The sequence below is a fragment of the Suricata suricatta genome, chromosome 14 (genome assembly GCF_006229205.1).
Source record: "Suricata suricatta isolate VVHF042 chromosome 14, meerkat_22Aug2017_6uvM2_HiC, whole genome shotgun sequence".
Taxonomy (NCBI): domain Eukaryota; kingdom Metazoa; phylum Chordata; class Mammalia; order Carnivora; family Herpestidae; genus Suricata; species Suricata suricatta.
Window position 1 is genome coordinate 61,936,835 of NC_043713.1, and position 26,296 is coordinate 61,963,130.

General features: G+C 47.4%; 2 protein-coding genes across 2 annotated transcripts in view; one reads left to right on the forward strand and one right to left on the reverse strand.

Moving 5' to 3' along the window:
• Window positions 1-3,920, forward strand: part of CDC45 (cell division cycle 45) — a 34,190-nt gene extending 30,270 nt beyond the window's left edge. Inside the window, exons 18-19 of the mRNA XM_029922087.1 lie at window positions 2,116-2,182; window positions 3,782-3,920. Coding sequence (XP_029777947.1) covers window positions 2,116-2,180 — 65 coding nt within the window. The 3' untranslated portion in view covers window positions 2,181-2,182; window positions 3,782-3,920. The remainder of the gene's footprint in view (window positions 1-2,115; window positions 2,183-3,781) is intronic.
• A 2,500-nt stretch (window positions 3,921-6,420) lies between these two features.
• CLDN5 (claudin 5) lies at window positions 6,421-7,915 on the reverse strand. The gene has a single exon (XM_029922233.1). The coding sequence runs from the start codon at window positions 7,739-7,741 to the stop codon at window positions 7,085-7,087; it is 657 nt and encodes a 218-aa protein (XP_029778093.1). The 5' UTR covers window positions 7,742-7,915; the 3' UTR covers window positions 6,421-7,084.
• Window positions 7,916-26,296: the final 18,381 nt, after the last annotated feature.

Genomic DNA, 26,296 nt, shown 5'->3' on the forward strand with positions numbered 1-26,296 from the left:
TAGAGCCTCCTGGGCCAGCCTCACCATCAGGGTCACCTGCCCCTTCTGTGGGTATGGAAACAGCAGGGTCTACGGCAACCCAAGGTCACTGCCTCCATGGCTGTGCTGGCCACCACTGCAGGCCAGCAGCTCTTGTCTGTGTTATCGTGAAGGGTCCTGCCTGCAGTTGCCTCATGATCCTGTGACAGCCCAGGTACTGGCCCCACCCTTAGGTTGCATGAACCCAGAGAATGGAAAAGCCCAGTCCAGGTTGGTGGCTTTGCAGCCTGGCCAGTGCCTCCCACAACACTGCACGGTTTCTCCACAGGGGAGCATGGAACATTGTTCACATTTGACCATATTTGCTGACAGATTCTCACGGACAGATTTTTTAAGTAAAACACATAGTGACCCCTCACACTTTGTATTAGTGTGCTCAGGCTGCCATAACAATATATGTAGACTAGGGAGTTTAAACAACAGAAATGTATTTCTCACCGTTCTAGAGGCTGAAGTCCAAGATCAAAGTGTACACAGGGTTGGTTTCTTTTTCTTTTAATTTTTTTAATTAAAAAAAATTTTTTTATGTCTTTATTTTATTTTGAGAGAGAGAGGGGGAAATACAGAATCTGAAGCAGGCTCCAGGCTCTGAGCTGTCAGCTCAGAGCCCGAGGCGGGGCTCGAACCCACGGACTGTGAGATCATGACCTGAGCTGAAGTCCGTTGCCCAACCGACTGAGCCACCCAGGCACCCCATTATTTTTAATGTTTGTCTATTTTAGAGAGAGAGACAGAGTGCCAGTAGGGGTGAGGCAGAGAGAGAGAGGGAGACACAGAATCCGAAATAGGCTCCAGGCTCTGAGCTGTCAGCACAGAGCCCGACGCAGGGTTTGAATGCACGAACCGCGAGATCATGGCCTGATCTGATATCGGAGGTTAACTGACTGCGCCACCCAGGAAGTCGGTTTCTTTTGAGGCCTCTGTCCTTGGTTTGCAGATGGCTGTCTTCTGGCTGTGTCCTCACATGGTCTTCCCTCTTCATCCGTGTTCTAGTCTCCTTACAAGGGACCCAGTCACACTGATTAGGGCTCCCTCACATGACCTCATTGAACCTAAACACCTTCAAGAGCCTCTTCAAATAAATATAACGCAAGCTGTCTGAGGTGCTGGTGTCTAGGCCTTCCACATGAGAACTTGGGGAGAATATACTTCATAACCCCCATCTGTTAGAAAGGACAGTGTGTTTCATCACCATTAGCTGATTTGTTACAATGAGTCCCTGCCAGCATTCACCCCAGCTGCCTCAGTGTCTAGAGCCAGCTGTTTCATGCTGGGCCTGCTCGGGCTGTGGCTCTGATGGGTGGGTTCACCCCAGGAGCAGCACCCATGATGTGGGAGAGGTTGGTGCTGGCTGGTCTGCAGGATGTCCCAGCTTCTCACAGAGATTTGTGGGCTGGGAGTTGCTCAGCTTCCCCGATGGATGGAAAGCAGCAGGGAGGGGCATGGCAGCCAGGCCAGCACCCATCTGGGTACTCTGGGCCTGGGGTTCCAGATGGCTCATAGGACCAGGCTGGCCCAGTTTTGCCCTATTTGATGAGGGTCCACCTGCTTGTCTGAGTCATGGCCCCTGAGAAATGGAAGCAGATCACATCATGTCCCCCTTGTACGGAAGAGAACACTGTTTCTGAAGCAGAGACTGGTCAGAGCAAAACTGCAGGTGGGCAGGGCCTCCTGCAACCCATGATGGGGCAGGGTTCTGTGTCCAGCAGGATGGGAAGGCCTGTTTCTGCCCAGATCTCTTCTAAACCATCATGTCCCTTGTCCCCTTTATTGGCTGTCACTGCTGATCCCCTAGCTGCCCGGAGGGTCCTCCCCATAGACTATAATCCCAGCCAGCCTCACTAACAGGGCAGCCAGCAGTTTCTGAGGATTAAACACACAGAACTACAACCTCTGAATTCAAAATTTTCCAGGCCACTAAGGAGCTGAGTACATTTTGAAATGTGCTGGAGGGTGGTTCCCATCATAGACGACGGGGAAGAGGGAGTTCAGCACCCTGACTTGTTTTTCCTACTGCTCCCTCACCCTCAGCCCTACTCCTCCACCTCATAATGTGTTTTTCTTTCATTACTTAAGTAATTGAACTGAAAGCAGAGGATCGGAGCAAATTTCTGGATGCACTTGTTTCCCTCCTGTCCTGATGGTGAGATGTGGGGGACGGGGGGGCGGGGGTGCTGGAGAGTTCAGGGGGGCTCAGAAGAGGAGGCTGGGAGGCGGTGGCCCTGCCACAAAGCCAGCCCTGCTGAAGTGTAAAGAGAGCCCCTCATTCCCTGCTTTGAGTTCTCTACTCTTTCCCTCCTCAAGCCAGGCTTTTCTACTTGGGTTTCAGACCCAAGCGGTGTTCCTGAGATTTGGGACCAACACATTTTTCCCAAGGATGTCTGTCCCTGGCTGGCGGCAGTGCCACAATGGGGCATTTTTGAAGGAGCTAATTTCATTAAGCTCCTGGGACTCTGAGCAAGAGCTGGCATTTGCCCTCTCCTCACCACACTGTGGGCTGGACATCAGTGAGTGAAACAGGCCTCCTGGCAGTGCCAGGAAAGAGGGTGATGCCTGGGGGGTGGGTACCTGGAGCCTTGCTGCCCTTTGCAGCATTGTATCAAGCCCTGGGCGAGAGCCCACAGAGGCTTCTATCCAGGCCCTTGTGCATTTGACTTAAGAGAAAACAAAGTTGTTGGCAGCTACTACTCATTGATAACTATAAAATGTCATCTGAGTGGGCCCGCACCCGGGTGAGGCTGTCACTGGAAGTCCACAGTGATGCCCACCAGCCAGGGCTCTCCCCAGTGCCACTCATGCCATCTCTCTTGAAGGCCCCCCTACACTACACAGTGGATGCCCACACCAGCCCTGCATCTCCTTGAGCCCTGGGCTGGAGCCACTGCTATGGTAGATAGGCCTTGTCAGGGCTCTGAGGTAGGGGGTCCCCTTATTTTGGCTCAGGATCTTCCCACTCACCCACCATTCGTAACTGGAAGCTGTGGAGAGCAAGTGCCCTTTCCCTGTCAGGGCCCCAGTAGGCTCTGCTGAGAATACATAGGGGGTCTCAGGGACCCCACAGTCCCACTTTCAGGGTAGGCTAAGGCATAAAGGGGCTCGTGTTGGGGAGGAGCTTTGGGCTGTTGGGCACCTCACCAGGATATGGTGGTTTCCTCATCTGAATCAGGGCTAACACCCCTTGGACAATGAGCACTGAGCCTTCAGATGGGGGCAGGATGTATGTTTATGACCCAAATCAAAGGCTACAAGTGGGAGCTCTAGGGCAGGAGGCTGGTATTGGAGGCATACCCCTCCCCTACAGCCTGCTCAGTGATGATGCCAATGCTGCTGTGTGCCCTGCCACCATGACAGTGTGCACGGTGAGCCAACCAGGAAGGTGGGTGGGGGGACAGTGTGGGGAGACATTCCAGGCCAGAGGAGAAGCCTTGTGAAGGCACCGCGGGGCTGAGGCTGGACAGAGCACTGGCAGGGTGGTTAGATGCCCACAGCGATATGGTGGTGGAGGGCCGTGAATGAGGCCTTGGAAGTGCTCAAGCAAATGACAGCCTGGACCCGGCCAGTGGGCACCTCAGTCGTTCTGGGGTAGCCCTCCACCCATGAACACCACTCCTCACCTGTGTGAGTGGTGGAGGCTACTCAGAAGCCAGCCCAGCATGTTGGAGGTGAGGTCTGAGCACTTTGTTTGCTTAATTTGGAGAAACATCAGAATTGTTTGAAATTTACTTTTTTTTTTCTTTTCTAGAGTTTGATTTCTTCCGATGTGATCTCCTTCTCCTTATTTATATTAACTGAGTTTTATTTAGACTATAAATTATGGCCATGGTTTTAGATGCTCACAGCTGGTTTTTAATGGAATAAAATGTTTTAGCTTTGGTGCCTCAGTCTTGGCTCTGGTCATAGGGCCAGCATTTGTTTTTGTCCTGAGCCTTCTGTGGATATGGAGGCACCTTTTCCTGTGCCCTGGGCAATGTCAAGGCCCAGAAATAAATCAGCATGGGGGGTGGCCTATAGGCTCCCTGGACAGCAAGGGGCTGGATGGTGCCTAGCACCTGAGCCTCTACATACTTCCTGTGCTGACCACTGCCCAGCAATGCCAGCTAGGACCTCATGCTGCTCTCCCACTGCTTCTTCCTGTCTACTTGACCTTGGCAGCATCTCTTGACTGTCCCCCTCCCAGACCCACCCTCCCACAGCCATCATCACACCCTCCAGCACCTCCTGTCCCAGTACCCTCCCACCCCCACAGGCACATAGCACCCCTAGGCTGCTGAAAGAGTCAAGCAGATACCAAGGGCACAGTCCCCACCTGGGAAGGGTGGGGCTGGCTGAAGGGCCCTGGACAGAGATGGCTTCACTGGCATCTGGATTACAGAAGGTTCGAGCCGGATAGGACCTTGGCAGCTCTCAGAGTCTTCAGAACAGCAAGAGTTCTCAGGGGAGCTGTGTGATCAGCTGGGGTCCCAGTCTCCCAGATGTCCTCAGATCCCCGGTGAGGGTTGAGGGAATTTGGAGGCAAGGAGGATGCCATTCCTGCCCTTGGGGGAAGAGAGAGCTGTTGACATAAGTGGCTGAGGCCACCTGGCTCCTCTGTCTGGAGTGACATGGCCACCTGGGTGTGGTGCCTGGGGCCCTGGAGAGGGGGAAGCAGAGTGGTTTGGGTAGGCTTTAAGCTGGTAGAAAGCCTCAGTGGCCTGGAACTGAGGACATGGGTGGGGCCAGATCTAAGGGTGAACCTTGGGAAGGGGTAGTGGACACATGAGTTGGCTGTGTTGGAGGCGGGCTGCAGCAGCCGGACTCCCCAGGGCCCTCAAGCTGCTCACCTTGGCCATTCACTTCATTGGGACTGTGCTGATGTCTGAGGCCCAAAGCAGTCAGAAAGCTCTGGGCTTGTGTGGGATGTAGCCTTGAGCCAGTACTCCTGGCCGGAAACCACCTTGGCTGGCTCCAGGAGTTAAGGACCTTTGTTCCAGCAGCCCCAACTGAGAGTCAAGACCCCAGGATCACACACTCTTGCATTTCAAGGTTGTTCATGGTCCCGGCTGCACAGGCCCATGGATGCTACTGTGGACCTCTATGCCATGGCACCCATCCCCCTGCAGCTCATCCCATTGCAAGAAGCTCAGGCCACCCAGTAGTTCAGCCTCCCTGGAAGCTCAACTCACTGGCTTTGCTGCAACCCCTGGGTTTCAGGGCTGTGTTCCATCACAGCTGTGCTGAGCCCATATCCTTGGGTTCTTCCCCTTCCCCATAGTGGGGAGTCTGGCCAGGCCTGGGAGACTCCTTGCCACTGGATTTGGCCCAAGCATTTCTGGACAGGGTCTCCAAGACCAGGGTTGGGGGCAGATGCCAAGCCTTCCCTGCTGCCTGGGCTTGGAGCTCCTCCCTACATACCCCACCCCCCTTTTTCGCCCTGGCCTTTGGCAGAAGTAAAACTGCATTCATTCAAAGCACCTAGAATGGGGCTGGAAGCAAGGAAGTCTCAGAGACTGTAACAGTAACTCTGGTGTGCTCTGTTCTTCTGTGACCTCCAACCCCTGGCTTCCTGGCCCAGGCCAGCATTGGTTCCCAGGGGTCCCACTCACAGGAGGAAGCTTACACAGAGTGCTCCCAGCCGGAGCTGGCACAGAGGTGCTAATGGTCAGCACAAGTCTAGGCTGACTGCCAGGCCAGCTACAGGAGCACAAACCCTGCACAAAGTGTGCGCTGAGATTGGCAGAAGAGCCAAGACAAAGGGCTGGAGCCTGGCCCCGGGGCCCTCTGGGCAACCTGCACAAGTGCTTCCTCCCCATAGCAACGTGCTTGTGGACCTACAGCTAGCTCTGCGGGAGTCCAGTGCACATCCTAGATTCACCAATTCCTGCTGCACTGTTGGCTGAAAGGTCCCAAGCAGTGTCTTACAGATGTCTGGTCATTTGCTGTGATTCACAGATAGGCAAGTCCTGAGAGGGTGGTGGAAAACACCCAACCCCTGGTGCATGGAGCCCAGCCTCTTCTCAAAGCCAGCAGCCTGGCAGTCCACCCTCAGCACTACCTGAATCTGAAAATGCCACACTCTGGCTAGTGGCTGGGGAACCTGGGGTGGTGGTGAAGTAATTTCCAACCTGCATCCTCTTCTGGGGTCTGCATCACCCTCCTGCACCAGGCTCTTCTGACTACAGATCTCACCTTCCTGGGTTGCTGTGAGCTGTAGCTAAGTGTTTCCCACCCAGTGGAAAGGTGATTGAGTGGCAGGGAGGACCAGGGATAAGACCATGCATCTTCTGGGTCCCAGGGGCAGCCCTGGGAGGTCTTCCAAAAAAGCTTTTCAGGGAGAAGTTGCTGGGTGGGTGGATGTGGGGTGCTGCTGGGCACTGGCGGTGGACAGAGGACAGGACACAGGTGGGAGGGTATTCAAACCATTTACTAAGCAAATTCTTACCCTCACCACAAGCTGCAAAGGAGGGCAGGGCCCTAGCACCCCAAGCAGGATCTGGTGCCCATAAGCCTCTCCTGGGGAGCTGCTGGGGTGTGGCAGGGAGGTCCAGGCCAAGTCTTTGAAGGCCTCCTGGGCTCAGGCTCCGCTGTTGGGGTAACAGCCAGTTGTATACATCCTTCCGGCAGTCCAGGCTGGGGTCCCTGGGCTTTCCATCTGCCCGGCTGGAATCTGCAGGAGCTGCTGGGGAGGATGGCAGCATCCAACACCCTCAGGGTCGAGGAGGAAAGTGGCATTTCGGTCCATTGTCCATTCAGCCTAAGAAACCCGCGCCCCGCTCACATCGGAGCAAGTTCTGCGCACCGAAAAAGAGACCGAGCAAGTCCTCCCAAGTGCGCGGCGCCTGTTCAGGGCAGGGCGCGGGCCGGGCTACTGGCTGTAGAAGAGAACGGGCTGCGGCCGCGGGAAGGGTTTCAGTCCTCGGTGCGCCCGTCCAGGCATAGAGCCGGCCATTCCGCAGAGACGGTGTGCCAAGTCACCCGGCACAGGCTGCCGCCCATGCGGGGCTCCCCGGGGCAGTCATCCGGCTTGCGGAAGTGGCCGGCGTAAGGGGTCCCGCCGAGTCCGGCGCCCTCAAACATAGTTCTTCTTGTCATAATCGCCGCTGGCCGTGGGCCGCCGCGGAGCGGAGTACTTCACGGGGAAGCTGAAGTCGGGGCGGCCAGCGCAGACCCAGGCGCCGCAGCATACGAGGCCGCCGCCGCACATGAGCAGCGCGGATGCCGCCCAGCCGATGTACAGCGCCGCGCCCAGCTCGTACTTCTGCGACACGGGCACGGTCGGATCGTAGAACTCACGGACCACGATGTTGGCAAACCAGCAGAGCGGAACGAGCGCCAGCAGCCCGCAGAGGGCGTAGAGCGCGCCGCCGGTGAGGGCCACGCGCGCCTTGGCCGGGCCGGGGGCCACGCAGGTAGTGCACTGCGCGCCCGCCAGGGTCACGAAGAGCGCAACGAGCGCCAGCAGCACTGCGCCCACGGTGAGCGCCCGCGCCGCCTGCACCTCGGTGCTCAGCGCCAGCACTGAATCGTACACCTTGCATTGCATGTGCCCGGTGCTCTGCACCACGCACGACATCCACAGCCCCTTCCAGGTGGTCTGCGCTGTCACGATGTTGTGGTCCAGGAAGGCAGTCACCTGCCACATGGGCAGCCCGCACGCCAGGATCAGGCCCACCCAGCCCACCAGGCACAGCACCAGGCCGAGGATCTCCAGCGCGGCCGACCCCATGGCTGGAGGCGAGATAGACGCCCGACGGCCCCCGGGCCTCGGGGAAGGTGCGGCGGTGCCTCGGTGGAGCGGCTTTGCCTGAGAGGGCCCTGGTGCTTCTGCGTCCAGTTCACTGTCGCTGCAGCTCCAGCACGTCCACGGCACCGCCTCAGAACTGCGGGAGCCTCTGAGGGTGAGCTTCCCATTTGAAGGTTCGGGGGCGGACTCTGCCCTGCGGGTCCGGCCCTCGAGTAGCCAATCCGTGCGCCGGCCATCGACCCTCAGCCAATCACAGGCGCCCCCGGCAGCCGGAGTTAGGGGAACAAGTGCTCCCGGGGGTAGCTGAAGGCTTGCGGACCCCTCCTTTCCCTGCCGCCGCCCCCGACTCTTTCACCTGCTCTTGTCCAGAGCTTGTTCCGGACTGACCTGGGGTAGGTGGACTCGCCCTCTGCAGGCCCCCACTCCCTGTGTCCCAGCCTCTCCATTTCAGGGAGCTGCATGACTGCACCAATTTCTCCCGCTACATCCAGGAATGAGCCTGAAAATCTCTACCACCCAAGCCAGCTCCACTCTAGCCCTCACCATCACCGCCTTGCAGAGGCTTGCGTGGGGGACCATTGTTTATTACTCCAGGAATCTCGCCCTGCCGTCCAGTCCCATCCCCAGCCCCTTCTCCGCACTTTTACTGCGCAGTTCCTCTCTCAGTCCTGGCGCTGTTTCCCAGAGGCCAAGAGTCCAGGCAGGCATGTGTGGGTCTCCAGCCCAAGGGCCTGCCCAGCCAGCGCCACTGCCCACCATATCACCTCCCCCAATATGAAGCAGGTGGAACGGGGGCCTTTCAACTGCCTCCGGAGACCCCCACTCTGCCCCTACCGCTGGGGATTCCCGGACCTCCCAACCTTTGTGCTGGCTGCTGCTCTTCCTGAGATGTTTCCTATCTCCCATCCTTTGAGGCCCAGCTCAGGTGACACCACTTTCAGGAAGTCCCCAGTGTTCTCCAGTGACTCAATAAACATGCTGTCCTCCTAGGAGCAGACTGTGGTCCCAGTCTTAGGGGCGTCCTCTAGCCCTCAGAGAGGAGAAACACAAGGGACACAGAGGTACTGTGCTCTGCCCTCCCACCAGTGACAGTGGTACCCCTGGCACCCCAGGCCCCAAGCCACCCTCTGGAAGCTAACTTGGAGTTTCCTTGCCAGGAGGAAGAACCCCCATCCTAGCTGGAGGCGGGAGGCTCGGGATATCCGGGCATTCTTCTGCACAATGGCCCAGCCGTTTCTTGAATGGCCCACTGGGATGGACACTGGGCCCCCCTGAGACTCAGGTGGGGGCACCAGACCCTGCAGCCCAGAACCCCAGGGGGGCACCAGCCCCTTTCTGGCAGCTCTCGCCCCATTCCCCATCAACCCTTTTGTTTCCAGCAAAATCTATGTCTTGGACTGAAGTGGCTGGGACCTGGGTACTTTCCTCTGGTCCAAGGTGCTTGACGCTGCTGGACAGGGCCCTCCACCGAGAAGGCCTGACGTTGAGGCCAGCCGCAGCCTAGGAGTTTTGATAAATCTGTCCTTCCTGGGACCTGGTTCCTTCTCCTTCCTTATATGGGTCTGAGATAAGGCCAATACCCTGTTCAGCCAGCATAGAGAGGCACCCAAGCCAAGTTTGCTGGGCTCTGTATATGAAGGTGGGGAGAGGGGAAGAGATTTACCCCCTTCCCCACCCCTCAACCTCCTTATCCCTGCACAGGATGGGACTCTGAGGACCCCTGCCTCCTCCCAGCCATCACCTCACTGCTTCCCTCCTGCTGCAGACTCCCTGGCCATTCACCTCCCACCCTGCAGACCTTCCTGGACACCCCCTCCTCTTGTCCACTCCAGGGGGCCCAGCTGCGCCACCCATCCCACCCTCCCAATCCCTCTCCCTCTGGGACTGAATCCAGGGACCTTGCCCAAGGTCTTTGCCCATGCTCCTCACTGCTCTTTTCCCAAGATGACTGCTGTGGCCTCCTCAGGCCCTCTGGGCCCCATCCTTGCCCACTCAGTCTGTTCTCCTCAGGGCAGCCAGGCCATGCTTGCAGACTCTCTCCTGGGTTGCATTCTGCCTGAAACCTGCATCATGGCTCACACTACCTGTGGACAAAGTGCTGACTCCTGGGTGATGCAGGGCCTGGCCAGTCCAGCAGCACACACTTTATGTTCCATCCACACTTGCCTTTCTCTGGGCTCTCAGGCTGGTCTTGCTCTCACTTGTGGCCTCTTCTGGCTGCAGTGTGTGTCCCTCAGGTGGGGGCTGCTCATCTTCTAAGTTGTGCTGCTGAGATCACTTGCTCTTGGATGCCTTCATGACCCTGTCCCCTAGACTTACTCTCAGAAGCCCATGTTGGAACTGTCCATCCGCTTATTGGTTTTCCCATCAGTATCCAAGACTGAGCCTGCCCACAATGGCCATCTTCATGCATCTATCCATGGCAAGGTTCTTCCTGTGATCTGTGGCTGACCTCTGGCCACTGCCACCCCCTCAAGCCAGCTTGGAGCTGCAGCCAGCATGAGGATCTCCCCCTTTGCCTGCCAACCTGCCTCCCTCACCATGGGGCTATCCTAGGGTCCACCTCCAGCCTGGCACCTCAGGGTGGCCCCAGTGAACCCTTGTGTCTTTGGGGATAGCTTCACGGTATCTAGGGGACTTGATGGAAAAGCTTCAGTCTCCATCTATCACAGTCTGATTTCTATCCCAACACCACTGTATTGGTTGTGGCCTAGACCTTTGGTGAAACCAGAGCCACAAGAGAGAGACCCAGCCCAGACCTAGGAGGGGCATGAGGATGCACCTGCCCTTCCTTCCACTCATGGTGGTCTTCTGACACCTGCTGCACACTGAGCACTGTCTCTGGGGAACCCAGCAAGCTCCTGCCCTCAGTCAGTAACTGGGTAGGGCCATTTCAGGTGTGTGCCCATGGCCATGGGATAAAGAGATGGCAGTGTGACAGAGAGTGATAAAGCCCTCTCTGAGGAGGTGACAGTTCATCTAAGATCTAGGAATGAAATTCCATGCAATAGTCTGGAGGTGGGAAGAGGCACGGCGACTGAGAAGCAGATGGAGGGAGGTGAGGCTGGAGCAAGACAGCGGGCCAGGGTCTGCAGGCTGAGGTCAGAGGGGTCCAGGCCTGGGCAGGGCCACGAATCCCAGATCTCTGGAGAAGGGCTCCCAGGCCAGCGCACCTGCCAAGGCCACCGGCTCATCTACAGCTATTGTTCTGCTTTCCCAGGGGAAGTGCGGCAGGATCTCATTGTGTGAGGGAAAGGCCTGAGTCAGCAGAAAGCAAAGTTTATCTTGAGCAGCTGCCGACTGACCCAGCGCCAGGGGTGATCTGGTGACCTTCCAAGGACAGTCTAAATTTAGGCTCCCAATTCCTGGGGACTGGGGTTTGGGAAGCTCCTAGTAGCCAATTTAATTGCAGAGGAAGTGAAAAACAACCTTCCTTCTATCTTTTGGCTTTGAAACAGTTAAGGATGTTTTCCTCTAGTGCAGCAGATGTTTGTAGAGTGTCGGATCACAGAACACCTCCTGGTGCCCTTTCTGGGCACTTCCAGAAGCCACATGAAGCCCCTGCTCTGGGGGCCTACGAGGGGCACAGGGGCCTGTGATGATGTGCAGAGCACCCTTTGACAAACAGCTAGTGAATTCACAATTCAGACTCGTGAATTGGCTTCTCCTTGTCTTACTTTCCCCATTGGTAACAAAGCCCTCATAACAGAGGTTGCAAGTTTGGAAGGGAGGCTGTCACCAATCCCGGGTCCTCTGCTGCCTTTCTGGATCACTCTATGGGTTCTTGAGATGTCCTCCCTGGCTCCCTTGACCTTTGCAGCTCATCTGACTTCAGTCCTCAGAGCAGGTGCCACTGGCTATTTGTTCAAATTGGAGAACATTGTGACTTTAAAAAAATTTTTTTTAATGTTTTTTATTTATTTTTGAGAGACAGAGAGAGACAGCGCGAGTAGGGGAGGGTCAGAGAGAGAGGGAGGTACAGAATCCGAAGCAGGCTCTAGTCTCTGAGCTAGCTGTCAGCACAGAGCCCAAACCCACAAACCGTGAGATCGTGATCTGAGCCGAGGCCGGACGCTCAACTGACTAAGCCACCCAGGTACCCCAGAACATTGTGGCTTTAACTTCTCTAGTGGATAGGGGAGTGAGGGGCAGGAAGATCTGGTTGACAGAGACCCACGATCCTGTGGGCCCCTGGTGACTTCATAGACTGTACCAGATGGTGGTCTCTGCATTGTCAGGCGCCCTTGGGAGCATGGAGGAGGCTAGTCCATGGCAGTAGTGCCCCCAGGGACAAGAAGTAGTCCTCTACCCCACTCTCACTCCTCACCCCTCATGCCTGGACTGCCTCCATGGCCTCTCTGTCCACCTTCTCTCCCTAAACCGATTCCTTCTCCTATTCTTTCCTTCTCTGCATCCTGCATTTTACATTCTTTCCACTTAAAATCATACAGTTATTCTAGATCCTCCTTTTTTGTTTAGTGTCATACAATAAGCGTGTCTACACTTTGTTAAAAAAACACCCTCATGATTTTTCTCTGATAAATAATTCTGCTGCAAAAGTAAGCTTTGGTATTTTGAATGACTTCCTAAGGGAAAAATCCTCCAAGAATTTTAGCACACATTCAGGAGGTTGTGCCACATAGACCCCTTAACTGAGAGTGCGTTTTCATTGCCTGTCATCAGCACTGGGTATCCACAGTGTTAGAAGTTTACTTATTGGATGCCAGAAAATAGTATCTTTTACTTGATTTGAATAGCAATGTGCTAACATTTTTTTCAATTTATATTGCTTATTTTTATTTCCTCTTTGGTGACTTCCTCTTTGGTGATTGATGTTTTTTTCATTTTATATGTTAGCAACATTACTTGCTGTGGCACATACCTTTTGCCATTTGCTATGTAATCTGTTACTGACTTTTTTCAGGATGTTACAGAAATTTGAATTTTTGAGTATTAAAAAAATTTTTTTGTTGTTTTAATGTTTATTTATTTTAGGGGGAGGGGAGGGGCAGAGCGAGAGAGAGATACAGAATCCGAAGCAGCCTCCAGGCTCTGAGCTGTTAGCACAGAGCCTGATATGGGGCCCAAACTCAGGAACCCTGAGATCATGACCTGAGCCAAAGTCTGATCCTTAACTCACTGAGCCAACCAGGTGCCCCTTGAATTTTTGAGTATTTGAATCTATTTAGGTTTTCCCTGTGTGACTTCTATCTTTTTTTTTTAAGTTTATTTCTTTATTTTGAGGGAGTGAGAATGAGATTGAGCTGGGGAGGGGCAGAGAGAGAGAGTCTCTCCCACTATAAGTACAGAGCCCAACATGGGGCTCAAACCCATGAACCGTGAAATCATGATCTGAGCCGAAATCAAGAATCAGATGCTTAACCCACTGAGCCACCCAGGTGCCCCTACCTTTATTTTTAAACTGTTAAAAGTCCTTCCATATACAGAAAATACAGGTTAAATTCTATTTTCTTATAGTTTTCTTCTGCTTCTCCTCATGCCAAGGAGGGCTTCCCGTTCTGACCAAGGTAGATGGGACTACACTAAGATTAGAGTTTTGCTCAACAGCAAAATGGAGGGAATAGAGGAAAGAATAAATAAGTTTGAACAATAGGATTATTTCATCTGAACAAGAGAGAGAATGTAGACTGGAAAAAAAATTTTTAAAGCCTTGGGGAAATGTATGATGATAACTAAAGATTTAACATCCATACCATTGCTGTTCCAAAAGGGGAAGAGAAAGAGGGTAGGGAATTTAAAATATTTACTCAAAGAAATAATAGCTGAAATTTTCCTAAATGTAGCAAACAAAATAAAACCAAAAATCCTACAGATTCAAGATGTTGCCTGAATTCCAAACAGCATAAACCCAAAGAAATCAACACCAAGACACATCATAATTAAATTTCTGAAAACTAAAGAAGAATCAGAGAAAAAGGACACCCTCACCTAGAGGATGAAAACAAATAAAATGACCATGGAGAACAGGATAAATAGTACTTTTTTTTCAAAAAAATTTTTAATACTTAGTTTTGAGAGAGAGACAGCAAGCAGGAGAGATACAGAGAGAGGGAGCCACAGAATCTGAAGCAGGCTCCAGCCTCTGAGTTGTCAGAACAGAGCTTCACATGGGGCTTGAACTCACAGACCACAAGATCATGACCTAAGCTGAATTGGATGCTTAACTGACTGAGCCACCCAGGAGCCCTATTATTTTTTTTTAAGTGCTAGAAGAAAAACAATGTCAACCCAGAATTCTATATCTGAATATATTCTTCAGGAATGCAAGGAGAATGAATATATTCTTAGATGCAAAAAACTAAGAAATTTATCACCAGCAGATGTACCCTTAAAAGAATGGCTAAATGGTGTTCTTTAAACATAAAGGAAATGATAGAAGGATTCTTGAAATATCAGGAAAGAATAAAATGATAAGCAAAATCCTGATAAATAGAATAGATTCCTTCTCCTCTTGAATTTTCTCAACTATGTTTGACACTTGAAGCAAAAATTATCATACTGCCTAAAATGGTTTTCGGTCTATGTAGAGGAGATATCTAGATATTTATACTACATTTAGGGGAGGATAAAAGGACATAAAGGGAGGTAGTTTTCTATACTTCATTCCAACTAGTAAATATTGACACCAGTAGACCTTGATGAATTATGTGTATAATAGTGTAATCCTAGATCAACCATTAAAAAGCTATACACACAAGGACATACATGCAAAAGCACCTGGGTGGCTCAGTTGGTTAAGTGTCCAATTTTTTATTTTGGCTCAGGTCATGATTTCATGGGTCATGAGACTGAACTCCATGTAGGGATGTGCATTGGGCATGGAATCTGCTTAAGATTTTCTCCCTCTTTCTCTACCCCTCTCCCCCAGGTACGTGTGTACTCTCTCTCTCTCTGTCTATCTCTCTCTCGAAAAAAAAAACCACTATAGATAATTCAAAATGGAATCTAAAAGATATTTATGTAAACCACAGGAAGGCAGGAAAAATAAACAGAAACAAAAAGAGAGTGCAAACAGAAACATATATCAAGTGGCAGACTTAAGCTTTATCATATCAATAATCACAGTACTTTATTTAAAATTTTTTTTAATGTTTATTTATTTTTGAGAGTGAGAGAGACAGAGAGTGAGCAGGGGAGGGGCAGAGAGAGAGGGAGACACAGAATCTGAAGCAGGCTCCAGGATCCAAGCCATCAGCACAGAGCCGTCAGCACAGAGCCGTCAGCACAGAGCCTGACTCGGGGCTCGAACCCACGAACCTCCAGATTGTGACCTGAGCTGAAGTCACACGCTTAACTGACTGAGCCACCCAGGCTCCCCTCTAATTACATTACTTTAAATGTATATGGTCTAAATACAATCAAACAACAGAGATTGGTAAAGCAGACAAAAATACATGACCTAAATATATGCTATTTAAAATTAGCCCATTTCAAATACAATGCCATGAGTGGGTTGAAAGCAAAAGGATAGAAAAAGACTTACTAAGCAAACATCAATCCAATAAATGCAGATTGACTGTATTAATATTAGATAAAGTAGACTTCACTAAGAAAATTACTGGAAACAGAGGAAAATATTATCTAGTTACAACAGGGCCAACGCGTCAAGAAGACATAGAAATCACAAATGCATTTGCACTAAACAAAAGAGCTGGAAAATAATGTGAAACTGATAAAACTGAGTAGAGGAATAGACAAATGGATAATTATAGTTGAAGCTTCAAAACTCCTTTCTCAACAATTGATAGAACAAATGGACATAAAATCAGAAAGAAGATAAAAGAACTCAACTGCACTATTAAACAACAGGTCTTATCAACATTTATATAGCGCTGCCCAACAAAGCAGAATATACATTCTTTTCAAGTGCCCAGAGAACCACCATATTCTGAGCCATTAAAAAAAAAAAAAAAGCAACAACCTCTTCTCCAGCTAGGGAAGTCCTAGCTAGGGATGCCTGAGTGGCTTAGTTGGTTGGGCCTCCCCCTCTTGATTTCAGCTCCAGTCACGATCTCATCATTCGTGGGATTGAGCCCCGCATCATGCTCTGCACTGACACCACAGAGGCTGCTTGAGATTCTTTCTCTTCTCCCAGACTTTTTTGCTCATGCATGCACTCTCTCTCAAGATAAATAAACTTAAAAAAAAAAAAAGACCTAGGGGTGCCTGAACGGCTCAGTCAGTTAAGCATCCAACTCTTGGTTTTGGCTCAGGTCATGATCTCATGGTTGTCGGATTGAGCCCCACATTGGGCTCTGTGCTCATGACTCTCTCTTCTCTGCCTCTCCCCAGCTCTTGCAGGTGCTCTCTCTCTCAAAATAACAAACTTTTAAAAAAAGGCCCTAGAACTAATAAATGAATTCAGCAAAATACAAAGATTCAAGATCAAAGCACAAAAATCAATTTCCACTTCTATACACTCACAATGAACACATGAAAACCCAAACTAAAAATACAACATCACTTACAATCACTCCAAAACCGAAATACATAGCTGTAAATCTAACAAAATATGTACAAAAGTTGTATGCTGGAACAGCAAAACACTGATGAAAAGAATCAAAGATCTAAATGCGTTCATTGATTGGAAGACTCCGTGTGATAGACAGTTATAATGCAATTCCCTTCAAAATCCCAGCAAGACTCCTTATAGATCTAGACAAGATTTTCTAAAACTTGAAAGGAAGAGAAATTAAAATAGCTAAAACAATTCTGAAAAATAAGAATAAAGTGGGAAGAATCACTCTATTTGATTTTGAGACTTAGGATATAGATGTTAATATATTGCTTATAAGGGGACAGAGACATTGTTTGGTGGAACAGAACAGAAAACCCAGCAACAGCCTCACACAAGTACAGTTAACTGATTGTTGACAAGCACGCAAAAGCAATTCAATGACCCAAAAGAATTGAAAGCAGGGGGTTGAACAGATATTTGTACTCAGATATTCATAGTAGCATTATTCAAAATAGCCAAAATGTGGAAATTCTGCAATGTGCTACAGCATGGCTGAGAACATACATTAAGTGAACTAAGCCAGACACAAGGGAAGAATGTTGTATGATTCCACGAACAGGAGGTACCTAATGTAGTCAGATTCATAGAAACAGAAAGAATGGTGGCTGCCAGGGCCGGGGGAGGAAGGAATGAGGAGTTGTTGTTTAATGGGGATAGAATTTCGGTTTGGGAAGAAGAAAACGTTCTGGAGATGAATTGTGGTGATGGTTACACAGCAATACGAATGCGCTTAATGCCACTGACCTGTAAAAATTGTTAAAATGATGACTTTTATGTGATCATGAATTTTACCACCATAAAATAAAAAGGAACTCACTGGAGGAAGGACAATCTTTTCAACAATATGCTAACGAAATTAGCTAGCAATGAGCCAACCTCATCTAAACCTCATGCCATAAAAAAAAATCTCAGAATGAATCCCGATTTAAAATGTAATATGTAAAACTAAAGAACTTTTAGAAGGTAAGTTGGAGGGGGGTGGAAAAAAGGAAAGGAACTCTGGAGAAAATCTGTGGGACATAGACATGATACCAAAAGCATGCTCATAAATGGAGAAAATGACTAATTAACGACCAAAATTAACTTTTTCTTTGTGAGACACTTTTTAAAAATTATGATTTTGAGAGAGAACATGTGCGTACATATGGGAGAGGCAGAGAGAGAGAGAGAGAGAGAGAGAGAGAGAGAGAGAGAGAATACCAAGCAGGCTCTGTGCTGTCATGACCTGATCCAAAGTAAAGAGTCAGACATTTAACAGATTGAGCCATCCAGGCACCCAGAGATACTTTTAAAAGGATAAAAAGACAAGCTACACAGTGAGAGACAATAGTTGTATTCCACATATTCAACAAAGGGCTAATATCTACAATGTGTCAAGAACTCTGAAAATTCATCATTAAAAAAAGCCAAGCAGTCCAGAAGTGCCTGGGTTGCTCAGTCGGTTGAACACTGGACTGGACTTCAGGTCATGATCCCCCCCTCCCTCATTTTGGGCTCTGTGCTGAGTGTGGAGCCTGCTTAAGATTCTCTCCATCTTTGCCACTCTCCCCTGCTCGTGCATGCTCGATCTCAACTTGCTCTAAAATAATTATTTCAACGTTTTTATTTATAATTGAGAGAAAAAGAAAGACAGAGAATTAGTATGGGAGAGGCAGAGGAGGGGGAGACACAGAATCTGAAGGAGGCTCCAGGCTCTGAGCTGTCGGCACAGAGCCCAAAGCGGGGCTCAAACTCACAAATTGAGAGATCATGACCTGAGCCGAAGTTGGATGCTTAACCAACTGAGCCACCTAGGCACCCCTCTAAAATAAATTTTTAAAAGGATGTTTGGGTGGTTTAGTCTTTAAGCATCTGACTTCAGCTCAGGTCATGATTTCACCATTCATGTGTTTAAGTCCCACAATGAGTGTGCTTGAGCCCCCACATTCAGGTGAGCCTCACTTCTCTCTCTCTCTCTCTCTCTCCCCCTTACTTACTTATGCCCCCTCTTAAAATTAATTAATCAATTAATTTAAAACATGAAAATATTTAATTAAAAAATCCGCAAGCAATCAAATTTGAAATGGGGCAGGGACATCTGGGTGGCTCAGTTGGCTAAGACTTCGATTCCTGATTTCAGCTCAGGTCATGAGCTCACAGTTCATGGGATCAACTCCTGCATCAGGCTCTGTGCTAATGGCGCAGAGCCTGCTTGGAATTCTCTCTCTCCCTCTCTCATTCTGCCCTTTGCCTACTCATGCTCTCTCTCTCAAAATAAATAAATAAATAAATAAACATTTTAAAAAATGGGACAGAAGACACAAGGAAACCTTTTGCCAAAAAGGACAGCAAGTGAACAAATGAAAAGATGTTCAAATCACTATCCATTAGGGAAATTAAAATTAAAATTAAATTTTTAAATATGACATGATCATTACATATTTAAGAATGAGATATCATAATTATTAAAACAGCCAAAATTAAAAAAAATAATAACACCACCAGATGCTAGTGAGGATGTAGAGAATCTAAATCTCTCACACATTGCTGGTAGGAACATAAAATGGTACAGCCACCCTGGCAAACAGTTTGGGAGTTTCCTAAAAAACTGACCAGGGACTATATGGTAGTGTCTACCATACAGTCCAGCAAATGCACTTCTGGGTATTTATTCCAATGAAAGAAAAATGTACGAGTGCACAAAAACCTGTCCATAATTGTTAATAGCCACTTTATTTTGTGCTGGAAACAGCACAAAAGTCCTTTAATAGGTTAGTGGCTAAAAGAACTATGGCACAACCATAGTTTTTGGAATAGTACTCAGCAATAAGAGACCAACCACTGATACAAACAATAACTTTGATCTCAAGGGTATTAAGTGAAAAAAAGAAGCCAACCCCAATTTGCTATATACTCTGATTCCATTTATATAAAATGACAAAATTACGGAGATGGGAACAGATTAGTGTTTCCTAGTTGTTAGGGATTATGGCAGAGGGAGATAGTGGACGTGGTTATAAAGGGATAGTACAATGCAGATCTTTGTGGTGATGGAGTAGTCTATATATATATATATACACACATATTTTTTTTGAGAGAGAGTGAAGGGCAGAGAGTGAGGGAGAAAGAGAGAATCCCATGAGGTACAGAGAGAGGGAGAGAGAGTGCAGGGCCTGGAGTAGGACTGGAACTCATGAACGGTGAGATAATGACCTGAGCTAAAGTCGGATGCTTAACCGGCTGAGCCATCCAGGCATCCCTGCAGTAGTCTATATCTTGATTTCAGCAGTGGTTACATGAATCTACACATCTGATAAATTACATGTATAAAATTACATATACACATTGGGCATACATAGTGACATAGAATCACACACACACATTGTACCATTTTCAAATTCCTCATTTTGATACTGCACTATAATTATGTAATATGTAATCACTGGGGATAACTGAGTGAAGGGTACACAGGATATTTCTATTATATTTATAAGTTCTTAGGAATCTATAATTAGTTCAAAATAAAATGTTTTTAAAAGAAAAATACAGATTTTTTGAAGCATAGAAGAGCTGACAAAATTCATCACCAACAGGCCAGCACTACAAAACTGGTAGTCCTTTAGGGACAGGGTAAATGATACCAGATGGGAATATGGATGTGCACAGAGGAATAAAAAGCACCAGAAATGATAAATATGGGAGTCAATTTGACAAATTTTAAATTGTTTTAAGGCATCTTTTAAAGCACTTTATTGCTGGGGCACCTGAGTGGCTCAGTTGGTTGAGCTCAGGTCATGATCTTATGGTTCATGAGTTCAAGCCCCACATTGGCTTTGTGCTGACAGTGCAGAGCCTGCTTGGGATTCTCCCCTCCTCTCTCTCTCTGCCCCTCCCTGGTGTGCGTGTGCACGCTCTCTCTCTCTCTCTCTCTCTCTCTCTCTCTCTCTCTCTCTCTCTTTCTCAGAGTGAATAAACAAACTTTAAAAATTTTTAAAAATAAAAAATAAAATACTTCATTGTTTAACACAAAAATAATAGCAATGCATTATGGGCATGAACAGGTAAAATGGATGGTAATGTTTGCACAAAGGCTGAGCATATATTATTATTATTATTATTATTATTATTGAAGTACAGTTGACATACAGTGTTACAGTACTTTCAGGGATACTGTATAGTAATTCAATAAGCTTATATGTTATACTATGCTCACCATACGTGTCGCTACCATCTGTCCACATACAAGTGGAGTATATTATCTTAAGGTCTATAACACATATGGGAAATCATATGATATGATGTGAATGTAGACTGTGATAAGTAAAAAAATCAATATGACAAATAATAAATCAACCACTAGAAAAACAAAATGGACCAAAGAAATATAGTTCATAAAGAAACAAAGGAGATAAAATGGAATCTTAAAAGATACTTAACTCAAAAAGACAAAAAAAATTAGGAAAGGGAGAACAAATAAGAGATAGGATGAATAAAAAAAAAACAAATAGCAAGCTGGTATATTTAAACCCAACCATTAAATATTAATGGTCTAAACATCCCAATTAGAAGACAGAGATTTTTCAATTAGATTTAAAAAGCAGATCCAATTATATGCTGTCTACAAGAAACTAATTCTAAATAGAAAAATACATGGGGCACCTGGATGGCTCAGTCAGTTGGGCATCTGACTTCAGCTCAGTTCATGATCTCAAGGTTTGTGAGTTCGAGCCCCGTATCGAGCTCTGTGCTGACAGCTCAGAGCCTGGAGCCTGCTTCAATTCTATGCCCCCCTCTTTCTGTCCCACCCCCTCTCAATTATTTATTTTTTAGATTAAAAAAAATTAATAGAAAATCCAAATAGGTCAAAGTAAAAAGATGCTTCTGATCTGGACAAGATGGCATAGATTCATCTCTCCCTTCTCCTCTCCACCACGCACAATAATAAACTCTGGAAATAATTTAAGAGACACCCAAAGGAGAACTCTGAAAAGTAGTAAGAGGAAAGTGGTTTGGGGATCCAGAACCGAAAAAGCAGCATAATGGCAGGTGTCCCCCGCCCACCAGAAGTAGGCGACACACATCTGGTGTCTCCCAACCTCCAACATAGCAACAGAAGACAGCCAAGGTGAGCTCATTCCCTGGAGCTAATGGGAGGTCCTCTGACAACACCTGGCACATTCACAACACCATCAAAGGAGATCAGTCAAGAGTTCCGCCAGGGGGAGAGCTCTTTTTTCTCTGTCAAAAGACAGCGGGCAGCTGGGGGTCAATGGCATAGAGGACTTTGCCACAACAAGCAGCCTGGCCCAGGAAGCATCTTTGAGGACAGGGAGTATGTCTTACAGTAGTAAAGTGGAGAATTTTTTAAATTTTGAATTAGTTTATTTAAAGCAACATCAAGCCAAAGAAAGTCTTATCCCATTGGCCAGAGTCTCATCATTCAATGATCAGACTTGAGAGAATTTGGGAGAAGGTTGCCTGGGCTCTGAGGAGGGATTGTGGGACCCATAGTTGGAGCGGCCCACACCATATGAGAATGAACCAGAATGGAGGCCAAGAGGAACGCATGTAAACAAGGTAACGGTGGTGAGCTGATCTTATTTTCTTTAACTTTTCTTTTATTAACTTTTCTAGTATCTGTGTGTACTGTGTTTACACTGAAACAATGAATACCAACAAGAGGCAGGAAAGCATAGTGGCTAGAGCCCAAGTTGTGTGCCTGGGCTAAAATCCTCCCACCAGGTGCCCAAGTGCTAGGTGGGTATAGACAGTTCACTCACCTACCAGGTGGAAAGGTAAGGACAGCTTCTTCTTGGGACATGGTGAGAATTAAACCAGCTCATTGCATTGATTAAAGTGCTTAGAGCAGTAATGGCCCATAAGAAGCACCACATATGTTATTTTTACTACATTTTAGGATTATACCTTTTTATATATATATAAAATTCATTCCTGGATTCTTTATGTTTTTGTTCTTTTATTATTTTTTAAGTTTGTTTATTTATTTTGAGAGAGAAAGAGCAAGCAGGGGAGAGGCAGAGAGAGGGAGAGAGAGAGAGAATCATAAGCAAGACCCACACTGCCAATGCAGAGCCTGATACAGGGCTCGAATTCACAAACCATGAGATCGTGAACTGAGCCAAAATCCAAAGTTGGATGCTTAACCGACTGAACCACCCAGGTGCCCCTTTTGCTGCTGTTTTAGATTGTATCTTTTTAAAATTGTAGCTCAGTTGGTTGAGTGTCCCTTCTTGATTTTGGGTTAGGTCATGATCCTAGGGTCATGGAATCAAGCCCCACATCAGACTCAGTGCTGAGCATGGACCCTGCTTGGGATTATTTCTCTCCCTTCCTCTGCTTCTCTCTCCTGTTTGCATGCTCTTTATGAAATAAATAAAATAAAATAAAATAAAATAAAAAAGTAAAATAGAATAAAATAGAATTTTCTAAGAGATTTTTGCCAATGTTTAGAAATGCAAATGAATTTTGCTTTGAATCTAGCAAACTTATTTAATCCCAATAATTTATTTGTAGATGCCTTTGGGCTTTCCTTTTATCATCTGCAAATAATGAGAATTTTGTGTTTTTCTTTCTAAATCCATTACTTTTTATTTCCTTTTCTTATTTTACTGCACCAGTTAGGATGTCCAGTAGCTCATTATAAAGAAATCTTCATTGTGGGCATCAAGTCAGGTTTCTGGTCTTGTAGGGAATTCTGTCATTGCTACGTTGTCTGCTGTCATTTCTTGGGAGATGCTCTTTATTAGTTTCTATTCCTATTTTCATTCGTTTTATACTTTTTTATTATGAATGTATTCAATTTCATTGAACAGTTTTGCATCTATTGACATATTACTGTGGTTTTTCTTCTTTATTTTGTTAACAGGGTTGATTTACATTAGGTAATTTTACTTTTTTATTAAAAAATTTTTTTAATGTTTTTAATTTATTTTTGAGGGACAGACAGTATGAGCAAGGAAGGGTCAGAGAGAGAGGGAGATACAGAATCCGAAGCAGTCTCCAGGTTCTGAGCTAGCTGTCCACACAGAGCCCGACGCGGGGCTCGAACCCACAAACCATGAGATCATGACCTGAGCTGAAGCCGGACACCCAACCGACTGAGCCACCCAGGTGCCCCTACATTAGGTAATTTTATACCAACCCCGCAATTTGAGGATAAACCCAACTCACCCATAATGATTTATCTTTTTTTAAATGTTTATTTATTTTTGAGAGAGAGAGAGAGAGAGAAAGACAGAATATGATCAGGGGAAGGGCAGTGAGAGGGAAACACAATTTAAAGCAGGCTCCAGGCTCTGAGCTGTCAGCACAGAGCCTGACACGGGACTCAGATTCATAGACTGCAAGATCATGACCTGAGCTGAAGTTGGCCGCTTAACCAACTGAGCCCCCCAGGTGTCACTATCTTTTTTTTTTTTTAATATGTATTTATTTTTGGGAGAGCACAAGCCGGGGAGGGACAGAAGGAGGGGGACAGAGGATCCAGAGCAGGCTTTGCCCTGAGAGGCTGACAGCAGCAAGCCCAAAACAGAGCTTGAACCCACGAACTGTAAGATCATGACCTGAGCTGAAGAGGGATGCTCAACTGATTAAGCGATCCAGCCGCCCCAATGATTTATCTTTTTGGTACATCATTAGATTAAGTTTGCATCAGTATTCATGAGTGAGATTTACTAGTAATTTTTTTCTTATCCTAATCTTGTTAATTTTGTATATCAAGGTTATACTGGTCTTGTAAAAGTGAGGTGAGAGCATTTCCTATTTTTCTATTCTTTGAAATAGTTTGTACAGGATTGAAATGATCTGTTTCTTGAAAGTTAGAATTTGCTTATAAAGCTATTGAAATATTTAGGGAGGAGGGGGTAGTTTTTAAATTATTGATTACATTTGTTTAATTGTAAGAATTACAATTAAAAGTTTTCTATTTCTTTTGGATTCCATTCTGGAAAATGGTGTTTTCCAAGAAATTATTCAGTTCATCTGTTTTCAAATGTGTTGCCATACAGTTGACAAAGAGCCCCTTATTATTTCTGTTTACTTGCTGGAGCATCTATGATTGCCTCCTTTTCTTTCCTACTGGTATTATTATTATTATTATTATTATTATTATTAACCGATCAGTGCCTTCTCTTTTTCTTGTTAATATTACCCAAGGCTTAGCTTTCTATTTGTATTTCCAACAAAACAACTTTGGGCTTTGCTGCCCTAAATTGTATTTCATCTGACATTGACATAGTTCACAAGTTCACTCTTAGTTCAGCTTTACATGGTGTATCTTTCTCTCCCTTGACCTTCAATATTGTATTTCTTTATGCTTCAGGACACTCTCCTGTAATTGCAGAAAACTGGATTGTTTTTCATAGAATGTGGCAATCTTTTTCTGTATCTGGAGCATTTGGTCCCTTTACATTTTTTGTGATTACAGATTTATTTGGATTTATTTGTAACAGCTTATGTCCAGATCCCCCTCTCTACTCCTCCTTTCTGTCTTCTTTTGGATTAATTGTTTTTGTCTTTTTCATATTTTTTTCCTTTACTTGTGTGCAAATGATACCTTCTTTGCCTATTTCAGCAGTCACCTTCTGAAGAGAATAAACTTAAAATTAATATCTTCGCTATCTTTGCTCTCCTCCCACCAACACCAAAACCTTAGAATGTTTTAACCTTATTACCTGCCACCAGCTCTCATGCTATTGTCCTCACTGCCCTGTGACTGTTTCATACACTCAGGACTGGCATGCAGGGTCCACCCGGAGGGCTGGGAGTGGGTCCCCCATCTCCTCAGACGGTGGCCACACCCAGCTCACCAGACAGAGAGCCAGAGCAGGAAACAGCTGTAAACACAGCCTGGGTACCCACACTGTTCCCAGGAGCTGGCCCTCAGATCCTATCTTGTTACTGCCTTCGCCTTTGTCAAGCTCTCGGGACTTGGCACCCAAGCCAGCATTTTGCCCAAACAAGGAGTGAGTCAGAGCTGGACATCCAGGGCCAGGCTGACCATGCCAAGGACATGAGGACATTCTCCCAGCCTGCTGCCTTCCCAGGATTGGGAGGATGTGGTGTCTCCCAACCTGCCCACTACCCAGCATGCCCAGGGAGTCTGACAGAGCCTGCAGCATGCAAATTAACCCCTCATTTGCTCTTGTTTGCCCCCACAGATCCCCTTCTCTGCATACTCTCACCAAAGAGGCAGAGCTGGATATTCCCTGTCATGTGATTGGCCTTAGCTGGGTCTGACCCCTACAGCACATGCTGGCCTAGTGAACATCCACAAGTCGAGGACACTGCCGCGGAACCCCTAAACTGAGTGACAGTGGGTGGAGAAGCGCTGGGCAGAGGTGATGCAGCCACTACCTGGGAAGCTGGGAGGTTGTAGAGAAGAGCTGCCCTTTACATGGGTTTAGAGGAATGAGTAGGAGTTTGCTAGGGTGAAAATGGGAACAGTCTCTCTGGGCAAGGGGAGACCCTAGAACAGAGAAGTAACAAGCACCACTGAAGTGGGCTAGGGGAAACAGCAGCAAAACAATGGTAGAACCAGTGTAGCTGGACTTGGCCTGGGTGGTGCCTGGGAGAGAACTCAAGGGAACAAAGCCAAGGGCCCAGGGTTCCAGAAGCTGCCATTCCACAATAGTCACAAGGTCACATCTAGCTGCTGGGAAAGGTGAGATGTAGTCTATCAGCCGAGTAGATGCAAACTCATTAAGCCTCCTATTCCCAGGGGCAGCGACCATCCCCATTGAATGCTTGGCTCTAAGGGCTCACATGCTCAGAGCCCAAGGGGCAGGGATGAATCAGAGACCCTGAGCTGTGGATGGGATTCAACACAGCAGACATAACCCACCCATGTGCTCCCCTCCTTCCACGATAGAGTGTCCCATTGTGTACAACAGTCACGATATTGACAGCTAATAAACAAGCTGAGGGCAATATACAAAATAATTTAAAATTCCATCAGTGGATCAGAAATTTTGAGGAACTTTGAAGAATTTTTGAAAGAG